The sequence below is a fragment of the Sabethes cyaneus genome, chromosome 1 (genome assembly GCF_943734655.1).
Source record: "Sabethes cyaneus chromosome 1, idSabCyanKW18_F2, whole genome shotgun sequence".
NCBI classification, from domain to species: Eukaryota; Metazoa; Arthropoda; class Insecta; order Diptera; family Culicidae; genus Sabethes; species Sabethes cyaneus.
Window position 1 is genome coordinate 66,042,077 of NC_071353.1, and position 20,364 is coordinate 66,062,440.

At 39.4% G+C, this 20,364-nt stretch overlaps 1 protein-coding gene across 3 annotated transcripts in view; it reads right to left on the reverse strand.

Annotated features, from left to right (window-relative positions):
• LOC128733116 (RNA helicase aquarius) overlaps positions 1 to 20,364 on the reverse strand; it is a 112,357-nt gene that overhangs the window by 7,666 nt on the left and 84,327 nt on the right. For all 3 annotated transcript variants that reach the window (XM_053826734.1, XM_053826733.1, XM_053826735.1), the window contains exons 3-4: positions 8,453 to 8,993; positions 7,438 to 8,395 (exon numbers count right to left, since the gene is read on the reverse strand). In XM_053826734.1, the coding sequence (XP_053682709.1) occupies positions 7,438 to 8,395; positions 8,453 to 8,993 (1,499 nt within the window). The remainder of the gene's footprint in view (positions 1 to 7,437; positions 8,396 to 8,452; positions 8,994 to 20,364) is intronic.

A 20,364-nucleotide genomic window follows, 5' to 3' on the forward strand; every position in this document is an offset into this window, starting at 1 on the left:
GGCAAACGAATCTTGATGAAACTTTGGAGATTTAATATACACATATGCATAAAGCTTTTAGCAAAAAATGGTGAGGGTGTTATTTAAAAAAAAAAGATAAAATTCTTTGAATTTTATGATTGACTATAGCTAAAATTGTCGTTTTCTCCATAGATTCACATTCAAGTAATCAAGTATGCGAGTACGGAATACTATACGCAACAAATATACTGGCAATGACCGTGGTTGATACTAAAATAGTGAATGCATTCAAAAGGTTACATTCGCAATCTTGTTTTTCATGCAAAAAAGCTAAAAGAATGTTTAATAATAACCTTGAATTAAACGATGTTTACGATCGCTTCAGATACTAACACGGACCTCTACTGTTATACGCGTATATTCGCAATATGAAGATGTTTTTGAAAATATTTTATAGACTAAAACTAACTGCGATGTGAAAAACGAGGAAGATGAAGCAGGGCAGCGGAAAACTTATGATTTGCGCGTAAACGAACTACGTAGGAAGGAAACTTAACTAATTGTTATACTTTTTCGCTAATTTCAACATTGAAATTCAAGTAGAATTCCAATATGATTTTTAAATCCAATATAAACTATAGAATTAACAATGGAAATTAATCGGGAAATTTTTTTTCTTTATTTTCAATCTTCGTATTCCATTCCAAAAAAAACTTCAGTCAACTTTAACATTTATCAAATACCGTCGATTCGGGCGAAATTGATCAGTCGGGTGAAATTGATCACCTTGGACCAACGAGTAAAAAACTCTTTATTCTACGTTTATACTGATTCATAAAGCTGAATATGCACCCATCCATATAAAGATTGAGTTACAGGTCAAAGTCACTTGGCTTTCAGCAAGATTGATCTTGAAAAATGCTTGATTTTTTAAAATTTACTATTTTGATCGAATCGCAATTTTCAACATGCTCGATAAAACTCCTTGCTGTTAACACACATTTCGTTGCAGAAGGAAATTTTGATAGAACTAATTCGATTCTCTAATTATCTGGCTGTGCTTTGATAATTTCCATGAATAAAATTATGCGACAGAAATTGTTTGATTTGACCTTTTACGAAATAAAACGATTGATAACATCATGAACTGAGGCAACATAGATTTCTAGATGGCTATAGGTGCGAAATGGAGCTGCCACCTGCGAAAGTTTATTCTTTCTGTGAAGCAGAATGGAGATTTATAAAAGGGTGCAAAAGACAGACAATACTTCGCACAAATTTTACAAACGCTCCATATGGCAGTTGCATGAGAGTGCAAGAGATCGGTTTGTGCTTACATAGCGAAATGCAACTACACATTCAAAGAGACAGTCAAGCTCCCGTATATGAGGAGAATTAAATTATTTGTTTTACTAGATTGGTGAAGATTGTATACGAAAATCGTACATTTACACATATATACAGCAATGTTTAAACAAAAACAAACGATTACGATGCTAAAATTGGCTTAATATCTTTTCTATCGTTCATATTTATTTAGCAGATGCATCAACCATGCTAATGTAGAGCTGACTGTTTGATTTTTGTGCTAGTTGCTGTACGCGACATTGTTGCCTACATACAGGCAATATCTCGATTACGCCAGATTTTATACTGCACGTTAGGTTATTGCTGTCAGAGTGTATGGTTTAATAGCAATATCGTCTTGATTTCTACGTGATCAATTTCACCCGTTATTTGTAAATTTTCAATCTCACGATTACATTAAGTTTTATCTAAAATAAAACTATTTATATAAGATATAGATGATACTGTCGTGTAGCCAGCACTACAGTACTTATTTTAAAATTGAATCATCTTCCTAAATATGTTTCTTTTCAAAGATATTTAAAAAATACTCGAAAAAGTGATCAATTTCACCCGAATTCACGGTATTACTAGACACGACGGTGATTTGTTTGAGCGAATGTACGTGATGCGAATAATTATTAGCAAACATATAATCAACCCTTCAACGGGTAGACTTCTGTAGATAGTTTTTGCTTTGAGAGTCTCAGAGCCACATATGAAATTTATTCTAACTGGATAGCATAATATCTGTGTTGAGAATAGATTGACATTTTCGTATCATTCTGACTATGCGTTCAAGAGTTCTTAACTTTTAAAATCAAAAATTCAGGAAAATTTTTCCTTTTTTCCTTTTTTTCGGGTTATCCAACTGGTCGCTTAATAGCGTATAAAACTCTGCGCTGGGCCCTTTTGTGTTGTCAACAAAGTGTCAGGGAGACCTCAAACATCAATTCTACCTGACGAGACAGGCACTGGCGCCCACTAAAACACAGGTAGAGCCCCAAGCATAGCCGTCACGCCTATACCCGCAGGCGGAGGCGTTTCGGCCCAGCGCGGACTCCACGAACTGACTCTAAGATCTCTCTGCCAAAGGCCGGAATGTCATATTTTAAATATAATGATGATGATGACGATGATGATGATAATGATGATGATGACGATGATGATGATAATGATGATGATGAGAAGAAAAATAATAGATCGAATTTGTAAATGTGCTTTGGACTTTTTGTACCACTCGAGTTGCAATATGTGGTATAGTGAAGAAGTGGAGAATTCGTCAGCCCCGCCTGACACTGGTCATCAACCGCGCGCCCGCTTTTAGTTTTCCAACACAAACAACCACAAATGAACCAATAGATAAGACAAATTTCGGAGCAACTCGGATCAACTTATCAGGGCAAATTTAATCTTTCATCGCCTTAGCATTCACAATGCATTCCCACGATACAAAGTAAATTGAGCGCAGCACAAGCTGGACGTTCGCGGTAGTCGACAGAAGCTTCAAAATATAGAGACTCGCCCGCCTTCCAACCCTCGAGACCAAAGTGCTGTAAAGCTCTGGGCTTAAACGTCTCTTTAAGACTCGACCCCTTCCCATAGACAGAGCCCGCGGGCAGCCATCAGAGGTCAGGACAGCCACGGGGCCAGTGCAAAAATCCTACTCTATCTAGCAGCACCGCCTAGCCGAAACTTGAACACGCGACACGAATTGACCTAATTTTCCCATCTGCTACCTAAGAAGTGCTATTACCAAGAAGTGCTTCGGCATCCAATCGGATCTGGTATCCCGCTTACATCCCCTTACTAACCCTAAGCCCCCGACCAACTCAATCAATCCGACATTTTTCGGAGATATTTGTGACAGTTGTTATAAACAGGGATGAATCCCAGAAAACTTCATCTATTGTCAGAGATCCCCATACTGGCCTTATTCTTAAACGGAATAAAAGCACTTTCTGAACAACTCAACAATCACATTTGGTAAATTTTTACCCCGAGTCCCACTTGAAATCACAAAAGTATTTTGATTTATACCCACATTCAGAAGTAAACGTGACCGCTGTTCATTTACTGATTAGTTAAAAAGCCCTACACCACGACAAGGTTCAGTTTTATCGTAGGGAAAATCAAAAATTCAGGAAAATTGTGACGAAAATAATTCCATGAATTTTGTCAATTTTTACTTTTGAAAACATAGGACATATAGAACAAAATGTTCGACTTCAAAAATATTCGGTAATGAACTACTCACTGAGTTTTGTAATATTTGGAAAAAACATGGATTAGATATGAAAAACAGAATAATTTTTTTATAATATTTCTTACCTGTTATGTATAGCTTTATGGCTGGTATCTTTTGCCTCCAACAGTGCAAATGGTATTTAGATTTCTTAATTATGTAATTCATCAGCGTATATATCATAGCTTTTCTCACAATGTAGGTATTAATACTAAACGTACCAAATGAATATTCATGAATATTTTTCGCTAACTGATTGAAAAGACCGCGATTGTCGTCAGATAAGCGTTTGTATTTGTCTCGATAAAAAATAACTAATAGAGCAACAAGCTTTGTATTATGTTTTAAAGATATTTTCTAAAAAAATAGGTAATAAAACTACAACTTTAGCTGCAGTAAATCATAAAATTCAAAGAATTTTATCTTTTTTTTTTTAAACTAACACCCTCACCATTTTTTGCTAAAAACTTTGTGCATATGTGTATATTGAATCGCCAAAGTTTCATCAAGATTCGTTTGCCACTTTCCGAGTTATGCTTTAGTAAAATTACCCTGTTTTTAACCTGAAATCGGCTATATCTTATTACCTCATGAAGATAAAGCAAAATAGTCTTCTGGTAAAATATCACTCTCTTACGTATAATAAATTTTGTAGAACATCATATTAAGCTACCTGTTGAGATAAATGGGTTATAAGAGGAAATATGATTTTACGGGTCGTCCATAAACAAAAGTCCATTGCTGAAAATACATAAGAGTTAGAAATTTGATATATTCAGGAAAGTTATGTGAAATTAATTTATCTTTAATGTTTTGAAAATAAAAAATCGAAAACAAACTTATTTAAAAAATTATTACTTGAATTGTTGTTACGGTATTATCTAAACATTGGACGACCCCTTCAAAAGATGCATCATATTTTTATTCAAAAACTTGCCGAAGACTTCATTGAGCTAAATTATCCCGTTTAGGCGCAATCATTTTTGTCCGTCTAAAATCGCTTTCTGGACCATAGTGCAGTGTTTATATTACCTACTTTCCAGCCTTTATTGGTTACTAGCTGACCCGACAAACTTCGTATTGCCACAAATTAACCTGTGTTGTACATAAATCATGAATCTCGGATGATCTTTGTCACTTCTCGAGTTTTGCAAGCCCCCCAGTGGGCGGCGCTTCCGACGGCGGGTCACCGGCAACACTCGCGACCGGCTCGTCCTGAATGATCTAGTGTTACTATAGATAGTTTTTGTGGTCTTGTTATTGATTAATGTTTTATGGAAGAGTTTCGAATTTCTCGAGTTGGATTAGTTTTTGAGTTTCGCAAAAAATTCTGTTTTATTTGTATGAGAGTCCATATCCCCCTACCACAGGGGTGAGAGGTCTCTAACTATCATAAAATAAATTCAAGACTCAAAAATCTCCTACATGCTAAATTTGGTTCCATTTGCTTGATTAGTACTCAAATTATAAGGAAATTTGTATTTCATTTGTATGGGAGCCCACCCTCTTAAAAGGGAAAGGGGTCGTAATACACCACAGAAAAAAAATTCTGCCATCTAAAACTCTCACATGCCAAATTTGGTTCCATTTGCTTGATTAGTTCTAAAGTTATGAGCAAATTTGTATTTCGTTTGAATGGGAGCCCCCCCCCCTCCTAAAAAGGTAAGAAGTCCTAATTCATCATGGGAAAAATGGTTGCTTCCAAAAACACCCACATGCCAAATATGGTTCCATTTGTTTGATTAGTTCTCGAATTATGAGGAAATTTGTATTTCATTTGTGTAGAAGCCCCCCCTCTTGAAGTGTGGAAGGATCCTAATTCACGGTAGAAAATATTTTTGCCTCCAAAAACCTCCACATGCCGAATTTGGTTCTATTTGCTTGATTAGTTCTCGAGTTATGGAGAAATTTGTATTTCATTTGTATTGGAGCCCCCCCTCCTAATGTGGGAAGAGGTCCTAATTCATCACAGAAAAAATTCTTGCCTCCAAAAACACCTACACGCCAAATTTGGTTCCATTTGCTGGATTAGTTCTCGAGTTATGAGGAAATTTGTATTTCGTTTGTATAGGACCCCCCCTCCTAAAGTGAGGAGGGGTCCCAATTCATCATTGAAAAAAAATTGTCTCCAAAAACACACACATGCCAAATTTGGTTCAATTCGCTTGATTAGTTCTCGAGTTATGAGGAAATTTGTATTTCATTTGTACAGGAGCCACTCCTCTTAAAGTGGGGAGGGGTCCTAATTCACCATAGAAAATTTTCTTGCTCTCGAAAACCTTCACATGCCAAATTTGGTTGCAGTTGCTTGATTAGTTCTCGAGTTATGAGGAAATTTGTATGGAAGTCCCCCCTCTTAAAGGGGAGAGGAGTTATAATTCCTCTTATAAAGAGGGGAGGGGTCTCAATTCACCATAGAATAAATTCTTGTCACCAAAAAAAACACCCACATGCCAAATGTTGTTCTATTTGCTTGATTAGTTCTCGAGTTAGGAGGAAATTTGTATTTCATTTGTACAGGAGCCCCCCCTCTTAGAGTGGGGAGGGGTCCTAATTCACCGTAGAAAATTTTCTTGCCCTCGAAAACCTTCACATGCCAAAGTTGGTTCCATTTGCTTGATTAGTTCTCGAGTTATGAGGAAATTTGTATGGAAGCCCCCCCTCTTAAAGGGGAGAGGAGTTACAATTCCCCTTATAAAGAGGGAGGGGTCTCAATTTACCATAGAATAAATTCTTGTCACCGAAAACACCCACATGCCAAATTTGGTTCTATTTGCTTGATTAGTTCTCGAGTTATGAGGAAATTTGTATTTCATTTGTATAGGAGCCCCCCCTCCTAAAGTGGGGAGAGGTTCTTATTCATCATAGAAAACATTCTTGCCTCCAAAAACACCTACATGCCAAATTTGGTTCCATTTGCTGGATTAGCTCTCGAGTTATAAGGAAATTTGTATTTCGTTTGTATAGGAGCCCCCCCCCTCTTAAAGTGGAGAGGGGTCCCAATTCATCATAGAAAAAAATTTTGTCTTCAAAAACACACACATGCCAAATTTGGTTCCATTTGCTTGATTAGTTCTCGAGTTATGAGGAAATTGGTATTTCATTTGTACAGGAGCCCCCCCTCTTAAAGTGAGGAGGGGTCCTAATTCAACATAGAAAATTTTCTTGCCCTCGAAAACCTTCACATGCCAAATTTGGTTCCATTTGCTTGATTAGTTCTCGAGTTATGAGGAAATTTGTATGGAAACCCCCCTCTTAAAGGGGAGAGGAGTTATAATTCCCCTTATAAAGAGGGGAGGGGTCTCAAATTACCCTAGAATAAATTCTTGTCACCGAAAACACCCACATGCCAAATTTGGTTCTATTTGCTTGATTAGTTCTCGAGTTATGCAGAAATTTGTGTTTCATTTGTATGGGAGCCCCCCCTCTTAGTGGGGGGAGGGGTCTCTAACCATCACTAAAACCTTTCCTGGCCCCAAAAACCTCTACATGCAAATTTTCACGCCGATTGGTTCAGTAGTTTTTGATTCTATAAGGAACACAGGACAGACAGACAGAAATCCTTCTTTATAGGTATAGATGTACAAATACATTGCCAGGTATGGTCATTATGCTTCTTGCTGCTATGCTAATCAAACATAATTATAATAATGCGATAAAACAAAAGATAACCTCAATTATACAAACTGATTGCTCATATATGGTAATAGTAACCATATATGGAGTGGAGAAGTCCACAACACGCAACAAAATTTTTCTCGATGTTAATCTTTGATAAAAGAAAATATCTAGGGTCAAAAGTGTTAATTTTGCTTCACACTTTTCTCGTTATTTAACCTATTGAATGTTTACTAAACCAATGCAGACGTGGGAAAGCTACTCACTTTTTTGGTTCGTTGTATTTATACGGACCTCGCTTAGGGATGACATATGGCTCAATCACAACTTTCTTCGGTAATTTCATATTTTTATCATCGCAATTGTCGTCATCATCATCGCTAGTGTCGACTTGCACAGGAACATCTTCGAAGGTTAATCGAAAAGGGCGTACAAGTTTCCCTGGCTCCGATTCCTTAACCACTATTTCGTACTCAGGAAAGCTACACTTTGCATGATCTATGTCCAGAAAAGTATCGTTAAAGTCCAACACGCGTGCTTGCTCACTCATTCGGCTGTAATGAGCTGCGCCCGGATCACCGTATCCTAGCAGAATATCATGTAGCCACGGAGGAACCACACATTCTGTGTTCATCAGGTGTCGAATAGTTTCTAAGACAGCCTTGAAATTATTTTCCTTCGGCTTACGGCGCATAATAACGTTAAATCCTTCATAAACGTCATCCCCACCTGTTTGAAGTCCATCCATATCCACACGATACTGATTTGAATCGAGCCATACTCTATAGGTGCGTTGCTCACCAGTCAATTGCGGTCTTTGTTCGATTCCGTCTTCAATTACTCGCCCGTTTGCGTCTAACATTCCTTCAATTTCACACCCGCGGACGTGAACTAAGCCAACTTGTGGAATGAAATGCTCTTTATAGTCGTACTTTGTTCCAATAGGTTGAGTTGGCTTTACGGTGATTAGAAAACAAACATCATGTTTGCGTAAATTTTCCCACTCTTCCTGAATTTCCTTACGAATATTAAGCGTTACGCTTACATCCGCTCGAACGCGCGAGGGTTTCTTTTCACCAATATGAGGTTTTGACACTTCAACCACCGCAAACGACTGAATCGGTAATGCCATTCGGGCCCAACCTCCAAACACCACGTCGCCCTCTTCTGATTGCCAAGGTAGCATTCGACTCACTGCGTCCTCAATATCCTGGCGAATTTCGTCTAAAATATACATGTAAATAAGGTATCAACATGGTACAGGATATATTTAATACTTACATGTAGACTCCAGTCGAAAAAGATTAAAGTTTCTGAGAAGATAATCATGCAGTGTTAAAAATTGCAAATTCAACTTTGGTAAAGCTAAACACCCATCGCCGGAGTAGTACTCCGTGGGAACAATATTTTCATTCCAAATAATCTCCTCAGTCGGATACAGCGGCATCTCGTTTAATGATTCTAACTGTGAGACTCGACGCTCGTGTCTAGATATCAGCAGTTCCCGGAGAAATGGTTCGTCTAACCTATGCCATTGGAATGGTGGATTTAGCTCCTCCGGGACCAGATTAAGATAACAGGCAATATCCTTCAGGCTTTTCCCGTCAAGGGCTCCAAAATGTTTCTCTAGTGATTCCCGTGTATCCACATTAGCCACATTGGAAAGAGCGAACAGTCTTAGGTCCGGGAATTTGGCAAATGCTGCCTTCTGTAAAGCCTTGATCTTTGAATAGTGCAGTTGTGTCATATCGTGATCGGTTAATGGATCGCCAGTCTCATCGTTTATCTCGAAACGAGCATAGAACTTAAGCATGTCTAAAAGCTGTAACGAAAATAATATGTAAAGAATTATTGTAGGATCACATGAGGTTTATTATTCACTAGAAATTATTTCAGTTACCAATAACTACAGTAAACAGTTCCTTAATGATTTATAACATAAAAATAAACAATCATGCTTTATTATTTTATATCAGAAAACATTATACCGCTAATATGTACATGTGAGATATCTCAGTGGCTCAGAAACAATGTGGTAAACACGAGTTCTTATACCTGAGAATTCAAATCAGACATAACGAAATCACCAATAAACATAGTCCCTAATATGGAGATATGGCGCCCTACACGCCTATTTCTAACATTTTGGGTTTAGTTTTACTAAAAGCTGGGTGCGTCCGTACTTCTTGGGATAGTCGTTTGAAGACAAACTGCTTTAATTTAGGTAAATATTTATTGTAACGACGTCAGTACCGGCGTAGTGGTTAACATTCACGTTTCTCACGCCGAAAAACCGGGTTCGAATCCATACTCCACAGAAGTCACGAATGACTTAAGCTGGTTAAAGTGACTATAATCAAACAAACAAAAAAAATTGTAAATTTGCTTTCCAAGACCCGAATGACCAGCAGTAAAAGGGTCTATAAATAAATAAATAATAACAATAATTTGGTGGAAGTTTCAATGGAAAGAAATAATTTTTTTTTGCTAAATAACATTAAGGCCATTGCAAATCATTTCAAAAGTTTTTGTCACCCCCCCCCCCCCTTGGAAATTGACTTGAAAAATCAGAAGGCAAAAAAATAATTTGTAGGATATGAGTTAAATTTTTTTTTTATAAAATCAATTGTCTGTGGGCTCTACAGCCTGAAAAACTTAAAAAATGGGTATACGAGTTGAGTTAATGCTTCTAGCATGAAACAGAAATGGAAATTCAAACAGCGGAATTTCCGCTGTTAAAAAATTCACTTTGTTTTTTTTCGCCCCCCTTCAGTGGCCCAACACCGGAGGGACAAAAACTTTTTAAAGTATTTGTAATGGCCTAATTCCTTTCCGTAAGTTTTAAAATATTCTTTAATGTTAATTTGCTTTTGCGCTCATTTTCTGTTTTTTCTGTTTCTTTTTTTATTTAAATTCAACTTGAGCTTGTGCATTGCGTTTTCAGCATGTTATCCAAATCTTGAAGTAACTATCTGCTCGTATCAAACTGGTGGCAATGAACTTTTAAGCTGAGAAATAAACCAGGAAGGTAAACGCATGTGTGTGAACGAACGGACGGCTAACCGGCGAACTCAAGCTCTCATAAAAGTTAAGGAAGAAATTAACTTTTTAAAGCGTTGCACGAGAGCTGATATTCGCTAAACTTTTACGAACAATTAAATTTTCTGAGAGCTAATTTTTCCGAGAGTTCACTGTAGTAGCGGAATCTGTGTGCATTCTTTTCATTCTATTTTAAATCAATCGTTTTTGTCGCAGCGGTCATCGCTAGCCAAAACTTAATATCTCACTCATTGATTGATTTATTTCCTTCTAAATAAACATTCAATTGTTAGAAGTTCAAGGTTCAAGTTTGTTATGCTAATGTTCTACTTAATTTATGCGTGCTCTGGTAAACTAGTAAACACGCGTATGTAAAACCTCGTGGCGTCTTTGTTTAAAAACAACGTTATTACCTCTCACTTGCAACAATACACGCGACGCATGAGAGAGTTCAAGTGACCAAGCACTGCAATGCACAACACGAGAGAGTCTCACTAAATATTATCTGCCGCAAATGTGCTGAAATCTGCATAGCCGGGTTGGTGTAGGTACCTATCATTCAAACGGCAAAGCGCGCTCCTTTAGATGGGATATTTAAAGCAGTAAAATTATTTCCCCAAGCGAGGAGACTCAAAGGTCTGGAAGAAGTTCGATATCAAGTTGGAAATTCACCAAATAGGGTAACCAACATATTTTGGACCCCATCAGCAGCTATACATAATTTGAACATTTCAGCAAAATCAAATGGAAGTTTCCAAATTATGTACAGGATGTTCTATTAGAGATCAGGATTACAAGCGTGTCGTGAAAGCGTTTAGATGGAATCCCAATGCTTCGGTCAAGGATGTGGCAAAAAGTTGAATCTGTCCAAGTCTTTCATTCAGAGAACCAAGGACCGAGAGGGACTGCATACGTACAAAGTGCAGAAGGCTCCAAATAGTGACGTACTTTATATCACAATCAAAACTCGCAATACTATGAAAGGTTTGCCTGAAATTAAATAAAACAAAATTTTTTCCAAATTAAATTCTACTACACTCAAGTCGCTTTTTACGCGAAGGATACGTCCCGCGTAAATTCTGAAATTCGCGAAAAAAAACTTCGTAAATTCCGAAAATCGAGTAAAAAAAACCGCGTAAATTCCGAAATTCGCGTAAAAAAAACCGCGTAAATTCCGAAATTCGCGAAAAAAACCGCGTAAATTCCAAAATTCGCGTAAAAACCAAATTTCGCGTAAAAAAACGTTGTGGATTTCAACACTACGCGAAAAAATAAACGTTTTGAGCACATCCGCGTAAATTCCGAAAATCGCGTAAAAAACCGCGTAAATTCCGTAATTCGCGTTAAAAAAACGTGTAAATTCCGAAAATCGCGTTAAAAAAACGCGTAAATTCCGAAATTCACGTAAAAAAAACCGCGTAAATTCCGAAATTCACGTAAAAAACCGCGTAAATTCCGAAATTCGCGTAAAAATAGTCGCGTAAAAAACCGCGTAAACGCGACTTCAGTGCATTTATACTTATTCGCGACAGATACGTATTTCGCCCACACACTTAACAAAAAGCACCGAGTTCGACAAAATTGTGCCGAAATCTCAACAGCCGACCGTCCGGAATTTTTTTTTATGTTGCCAAACGTTACTAAAAATCCGGAAACGTCGATATACACCATCGACATTTTTACCGAACGTTCGGCTGTTGAGATTTCGGTAAAATTTTGCCGAACTTGGTACTTAGTGTATACGACTTGCAGGCTTCATCAGTTTCTGTTTTCGAACCTGATGAATGAAAAGTTTACTAAAACTGATAAATCGCGATGGCCCTACCATGCCAGTGACATGACTCTAACGACATTACCATTGTTGTCGTCGTCAGCAGTCTACAGCCGCGGAGGCTCATGCTATTTAAAGCAGTTCTCGGGTAAATTTTCAAATAGACCTAAGTGACAACGAGAGATTCTCTTCGCGTCTCCTCTCTTCCGTCTTTCATGGCTACATAAATGCATAGAAAAGGAAATTTCCAAAACATTTCGCTAACTAGTGACTCTGGCAACCGTTTTATGCAAAGCTGATGTGTTAAAATGCATTAGGATCGCCGTAAACAGCGGAAGAGAGGAGACGCGAAGAGAATCTCTCATTGTCACTTAGGTCTATTTGAAAAATTACCCGAGAGTTGTCTACATTCAACTCGATCTTGGGCCACTCGTCGTCAATTTCCCAGTCATCTCTGAAGTCCCAATCACGTTCGACCTGGCTGAGTCATCTTGCACGTTGAGCCCCCTGCAAGACAATTGTTGTCGCGCTGTCGTCCGACGTGTCCGGCCCACTGTAGCCTACCGACTTCCCGCCACTCTCCGCTTTCAGTTTGTACTCCGTCAAATATCATCTCTGCTTCCGCTTCCGCTCGAACATGGCAAGGGCGTTTATGTCCTTCGTGAGTAGCGTCAAAGCTTTAAGTCCATAAAGAACTAAAGACCTAGTTATGGTTTTGTACATTGTAAGCTTCGAACGGCGGCGTAGGCTTCTTGATTGCCGCGTTTCGCGAAGATCAAAGCAGGCCCGATTTTCCACTTAATACGCCGCTGGATCTTCTTACTAGTGTAGTTGTACGGTCACCAGTGATTCCAAATACACGAACTCATGTACCACTTCTAGGTGGTCGCTGTTAACGGTTACCGCCCGTGGGAGGCACGCGTTTGTTTCTTTTGGGTCTATTTTTTTCATGTATTTGATCTTCGACGCATTGATTTTTAGCCCATTTTTCCTCCTGAACTCCGGTTTCATTCTGACGTAAATTGCCTCCACCGTCGCACAGTTTCTGGCTATGATATCAAAATCATCTGCAAAGCAGTTCACTACCCTTGGCGAAAATCGTGCCTCTGGTTTTGATGACCACTCATCGTATCACCCCCTCAAGAGCGATATTGAACAGCATACAGGATAAACCGTCAACTTATTTCAACCCTCGCCGCGTCTCGAAGGGACTGAGAAACGCACGAAACACATAATTCGATCCAATCTATCCCGAAAACTGTGTTCGTGCATTATCAGCCATAACTGGTCTCGATCGACTGCATCGTATGCTGCTTTGAAATCAATAAAGATGTGAAGCGTGGCACCTTGTATTCCCGACATTTCTGCATAATCTGTCGGATTGTAAAAATCTGGTCCGTAGTTGCACGAGCCCCCATGAAACCCATTTGGTAATTTTCTGCGAAACCCTGTGCTATATATCTCTAGTGGTGACCAATTTTATAAAACCGGTAATAAAACTATGAGCCCCAGCAGGACTTCCTGATAACCACTATAAAACTGCTTACTAGTCCAAGCTTACTTTTCAAAAGGTTTTTATAACCTCTTCAAGAATCACGTAATAAGCTCAAGTAGTCGTATCACGTTCTGCTGAAAGTAGCAATAAAACCGATTAAGCTCTCGCTGCTTCATAGCCACCGTCATAACATAATAAAGCTTTTCGCTTTTCGCTTTGGTAGAAAGCTAAATCAGTCCGCCAGCTTTGTTAACTTGAAAATACATCCGTGAGCAGAAAAGTTAAAGTTTTACTGTCAGATCATCCTTATTGATTTGGTTTATAGCGACCTTAATAAAATATCCCGTAGAATAATTGTTAAAATTTGAGCAGGTTACGCGCCCGCTTCGTCATACGTAAACACAACCCATACTCTATTTCAAGTTTTTAAAACAATTATATCTGCAACTTTCCAGACACTGTATATATACATTTATTCAGACAAATAAAGTATTGCGAACTTACATTTCTTAGTGAAACAAATTTTCATGTTCCAGCGGGGGTGTTCATCATACAAAAACAGCACTTCGTCATATGCAAGACTTCTTTCGTCTATCATGGACAAACAGTCATCATTTACATAAATCTATCTATGTATTCGGTGAGTCGTGTGCACAAGCTACCAACTTCAAGATTTCAAGTGTTCACTCCAAATGATAAGCAGATTCTCTTCGTCATACTCAAATCAGGTAGGAAAATAAAGGGTGCTTTTATTTTTGGCAAAAAAGTGGAAATTAGAGGCTTTCTTACATTATCTTTTCGTCAATAACGAAACGACAATCCTTAAATATTAATGCCAAGTAATAGTTTGAACGTAATTCACATCAAACTTGGTTTTAATGCTGTTTTTACCTCTCAATGTCGAAAAAGCAGACGAAGATCCGCCATAGACGAACCTATCCAGCACCCTATCCGTTGATTTACAGAATATGCGCATTAGATTTTATCGTACATATATGATAGATGGATAAAATCAAATCAAATTTTGGGAAACTAATTGTTTTAACAAAATAAATATATTCAGTTAGACAATCTCAATTTCTAGCCAAATCATTTTAGTTGCTTCCTGTAGCAAGAAATCCGATTGATAATAACTTTGTTTTTGCAAAATACTTTACTTTGATGAATATTTGTTTGCGAGTTAAAACAAAATGGAGTTTTAGCCGGATTTGATAATCCTTTATAGAACAAAAGCCTCAGAGTTTACTGTGGCCAACATCGCGCAGGAGCCCTAGTTTAAAAAAACTTTCACAACACGAGGTAGAAGATCTGAAAACTGATGGAAACGAGAATCTGATTTACTTACTTTTCTTACTTAAGTCTGTCGCCATGGCTTTTACCTGTTGCCGTTCTCGTCTGTAGCCCGGATGTCGTTGGCTAAGCTGCGCCGTCATGAGCCCCTGGGTCTGCCTCTTTCACGTTGTTCGCTCCTTTCTTTTAGGTTTTTCTGGTCCACCTCCACCTACGATTACGAATTTCTATTGCTATCGGCAGTTAATGACATCTACCATGGAGTTCCTCGTTGGATATCCAGTTGTCAGACCACCAAGCACGAATGATATATTGCAAGCAGCGATTAATAAATACCTGCAGCTTTTGCCTCTGCTGAGACGCACCATGTTTCGCGGGCGTACAGCAGTACGGAGTTAACATTGCAATTGAAAATTCGCGTTTTCGTCTACAGAGTGATCTAGTTTGAGCGCCAAATGTTTTGCAGACCTGCAAATGGACCCTTGGCCTTCCTGAGTCGTGTGGTTATATCAGTCTTGGTACCACCATCGTGTGTTGTCTTGCTACCAAGATATCGAAAGAGTTCACCTGCTCAACCTGTTGCCCCGCTACTGTGAAGTTGGTGGGATCGTTAGTGTTCACTACCATAGACCTAATTTTTACTACATTGACTGTGAGACTTGCTGTCTGGGAGCTCTTGGAGAGGTCATCTAACATATGCGTATGCATATCGTTTTCACGTTGTGCGAGCAAGACAATGTTGTCGGCTAGGTCGAAGTCAATTAGCTGCTTCATCGTTAGAGGATTTCAAGCAATCATCGATTTGGTCTACTGTCAATTGCTGCCTAATATCTCATCCATAACGATGAGAAACAGAAGCGGTGATCAAATGCAGCCCTGTCTTACGCCAGCATTAACCCTCATGGGGTCGGACAAGATGCCGTCGTGCAAAACCTTGCACGAGAACGCCTCGTACTGAGTCTCGATGAGATGGACTGGCTTATCTGGAACTCCTCTACGCCTAAGTGCGCCTCAGATGTTTTCGAGGTTGAGTGGGTCGAACGCTTTTTCGAAGTCAACGAACACCAGCAGAAGAGAGTCCTGACAGAGCGTTGTGATATAGTCTACCCATGATCGGCCAGCACGGAATCCAGCTTGCTGCCGTCGGAGATTAGCGTGGATCATCGCCTGGATCCGATTTAGGATTACCCCACAGAGTACTTTGGGAGTAATACAGAGCAACGTGATGCCACACTAGTTACCGCATTCAGTTAGGTCTCCTTTTTTAGGAACTTTGACCAATATGCCCTGCTTCCGATACACTGGAAATGTTGCAGTTTCCTATATATATCCGGAAAGCTGATGCATCATCTGGGCTAACAATGATGGGTCAGCTTTGAGCATCTCGGCTGAAATACAGTTTATCCCTGGCGCTTTATTGGATTTCATACTTTTGATGACAGCATTCATTTCATCCAGAAAAAAGCAAAACCTTGGGCTTAAACGTCTTTTTAGGACTTGACCCTTCTTTATCGACAGACTTTGCAGCCGGCTTTCAGAGTACAGGACAATTATGGAGCTAGCGCAACGATCCAACTGACTATCTAGCAGTACCGCCCTGCCGAGATTCGAACATCTGACGACTCGCTTGTTACACCAGCATCATACCCCGAAGCTAACTGGACGGTGTGCCTCAGTGATGACGCGATTAATGCGACGAAATATTGACGTCATACGCTGAGGGTTTTATTGACCTCTGACATATGAAACTCGAAAGAATTGTTCCAAATGTTCAGTCCATCCATTAAGCTGTTCTGAAAGGTCTGTCGGACTAGCTCTGTTCTTTAGCGGCATCTTTGTACTCATTCTGGCACCACTAAGGCGGCGAGTAATATCGTACAACAAACGGGTATCACTATTGGCGGCAACGGTTTCTCCTTCTTCAGGTAGGGAGTTAATTCAGGTTCGTTGTATCGTTGACGGGCGGCTGTTCTTGATGCCGGTCGATTGCTCTTCAATGGTTCTACCAGGAGGCAACATCGAGGCTCGGGATTCAAGTTGTTCGACAAAGACCCTTTCCACTTCAGGATTCTTCAATCGGTGTACGTCGTAACGGCACCCAACTTTCTCGTTCCGTCGTTGTACACGTGCGACGCGCAAACGCATCTCAGCACGTTAACAGGGTGATGGTCGGATGCAATATCAGCGCTGTGTTTATTACGTACATTAAGAAGGCTCCTTCGCCATTTTCAGCTGATGCAGATGTGGTCAATTTAATTTTCTGTCCGGCCGTCGCGAGAAACCCTTGTGACTTTATGTGATGGTCTATGGGGAAAGAGTGAGCCACCAATGACTATGTTGTCATTACCACAAAATTCTGTAAACCGCTCTCTGTTATCGCCCATCTCTACTAGTCCATGGCGTCCCAGGACGCGTTCAAGGTGCGCGTTGTTTGAGCCAATCGTCGCCTTGAATTCGCCCAAGTGAATTGGGATGTCTGTGCCCCTACGGAATTTTCTCAACCACGCTATTTAGCTGGCTGTAGAAATTCTCTTTCTCCTACAGATCAGCAGAAGTATCTGAAGCTGAAGAAACTGTATACTGCACCCCCGATTATTCAAAGCGAAGCAATCAGCAATATACAAATGCCTAACATGTTTCTTCCTTCGGTAACCTATCGACAAACGAAGTGTCTATCGCACTTGCCGCAGTGGACTCTTCTAAAGGTTCGGGTCCTGATGGACTACCCCGTCATTCCCGAAACAATCTGCAAAAGCGTTAGCGTTTCCAAAACGGTGATTTTTAATAACTCTCTTAGTAGTGGAGTCTTTCCACAGGCAAGGAAACAAGCTTCTATTAAACCAATTGATAAATGCGGCAGTATGAACAAGGTCGAAAACTAAAGAGGTATCTCAATTCTAAACAGCATCTCAAAAGTTTTTGAGAAGATTGTCCACCATTCGTTATACTGAGCTGTCCGCCATGCAATAACTGACTATCAACATGAATTTGTGAGGAACCGATCAACCATCTCAAACCTGATGAGTTTTGTAACCAATATGTTAAAAGAAAACGCATAGAGAAACGTCAACAGATAGATGCAATATATGTAGACTTCTCCAAAGCATTCGACAAGGTACCGCATTTATTAGCAATTGAAAAGTTGAAGCGCATTGGCTTACCGAAATGGATAACCAACTGACTGTTACCTTATTTAATCGGTCGCACTGCTTTCGTGAACATGAACGGAACCAAGTCGTACTGTTTCGATATACTTTCTGGAGTACCACAAGGCAGTATTCTGGGCCCATTGATTTTTGTACTTTTCGTAAACGATATCTGTGATAGCCAAGAGTGCGAAAACTTGCTATATGTCGATGATCTCAAAATTTTCCGTGCTGTCACAACTACTCTCGATCACGATGCTTTACAACGTGATGTGAATAGCCTTTTGCCTTTTTGTGCCTCATAAACGGGATGGAGGTAAATGCATCAAAATGTACCGTCATAACTTTCTCCCGCCTTCGTAACCCTTAACATTTCAAATAACTAATGAACGCACGCTAAATGAAACATTCTAGCTCTGTCAAAGATCTGAGAGTTACGCTTGACTGCAAACTGAAGTTCGACGAGCACATTAGCATAATAACGTCCAAGGCGTATGCTGTACTCGGCTACATTCGATGGACCGCTTCGGATTTCAATGATATCTACGCTTTAAAAATGCTTCACTGCACCTTAGTTCGAAGTATTTTGGAATACGCAGCACCAGTGTGGGCACCGTAACACAGGGAAAATTAATAAACTTGAAAGAGTGCAACGTTGTTTTATACGTTTTGCCCTGCGTCGTTTGCTCTGGCTAAAAATACTCAGAGGTGAAAGATACGCGGAAACAGCCATCTTGGGAGCCAATCGAGCAGTGAGAGTTGTCAAAACGGAGCCAATCGAACACGCATACTTTTTGCTTAAATGTTTGATTAACAAGTATTGAAATAGTTATGAAATCTACTTAAGCTATTGTCACGCACCTTGAGTATTATACTCGGACACAGTGTGTATAAAGCTTTGCAATGCATTTTACACTGATTAAGTTGAAAGATATATCATTCTATTGTGCAAAATTGATGTAAACAAAACAGAAGCGGATCATGTTGAAAACAATCAAGTCACACTGCTACAGCATTTTGCTCCGCAGCAAGTGCTGGCAGTTTTTATACACTCATGCCAAAGCGTTGGCTTTAGTTTCCGCGTATCTCTTACTGTGAGTATTTCTAGCCTTGGCACGTCCCGCTACACCTTCTAGCTTACGAAAATCGTTGCCAGTGGATAAAACTTAGTGAGCTTGCCCAAAGAAGACGGACGTCACAGAGATTGCATGTTTATTATCTGCTAATGGAAATTATCGATAGTAGTTATCTCTTAAGAAATAAATCTGCACATGTCTCGTCGAATTCCTTGGAATCAAACGTTTCTCTGGAATCCAGCTCATCGAACCCAATATGACCAGAAAAATTCTCAACATTATTGCTGTAGATTATTTACGAGGTAAATCATATGTTCGATTCTAATGTCAGCAAAACTAGATTTAAAACTTTAATTGCAAATGTAAATTAGCTTTAAGATACAATTAGTCTGTACTGCCTTGTACCGAATACTGTAGAACAATAAATAGTACTGGATTGCTGTAAGGTTTCTAACCTTTGTTCTGATTCTGACAACGATTATTCTTTCGTTCATCAGTTCAACTTCAACCGGGTAGCTAATTAGGCTACAAAATGTTCTGGACACATCTACCGTCGACTTATAAGAAGGTAGTGGTAGTGAAGGTAGTGATAGTGGTAGTGATGGACGACGAAACCTAGATAAGTAGTCAAGGTAGATTTCAAACAGTTTCTTAGACAAGAGTTTTATACGAGCACGGGGAAAGATGGTAGATATTTTCAAGCATATAAAACTGTTGACGTTCATTAAGAATGTGAACGAACGCCTAAAAAAACGTCTGCTTCCTTTTTTGCTACAACTAAGCAACACGATTGTAAATTGAAGTTTCGGCCAGATTTTGCATTGCATTATAGGGTAAAGAACCGGTTTTAAGCAGTCTAAGTGGGTCACTGTTTGTTTTACCTTATTACAAGCGATGGGTTGACTAAGTGGGGGATATCAGCATACCAATCTTCTAGCTATCTTTAGTTTTTCAAGCTGTTACCATTGGAAGACACTATTGTTGTGCTAAACTTTTGATTTTCTGCTTTAAAAGTTGGAGCGGTGGAACTAATTTTGATCAGACCGAACATATTTTCACCGTCAAGGTGCTTTTTTAAGCAATCCTGAAATCTGAATTTTTTTACGTCCCCGTAAAAAATCCCTCGAACTTTTCCCCCTATTCAGTAAGTTCGCGTTCCTATCCGCGACCTACTAATCGGCTTCTGATGCGTAATCGGCATAGCGTATCGGCATAGATGCGTGAAATGCCATCTGTCTAAATTGTTTATCGGGGCATACATTCACCGCACCGTTCGGCAAACGGTATTCGTCGTCTCTTTTGATCTCTAGTGTTCTTATGGGAAACTGCGAGTTTGACGTCTCACTCGCTGTTCATAAGGATGGTGGGAGAACAAA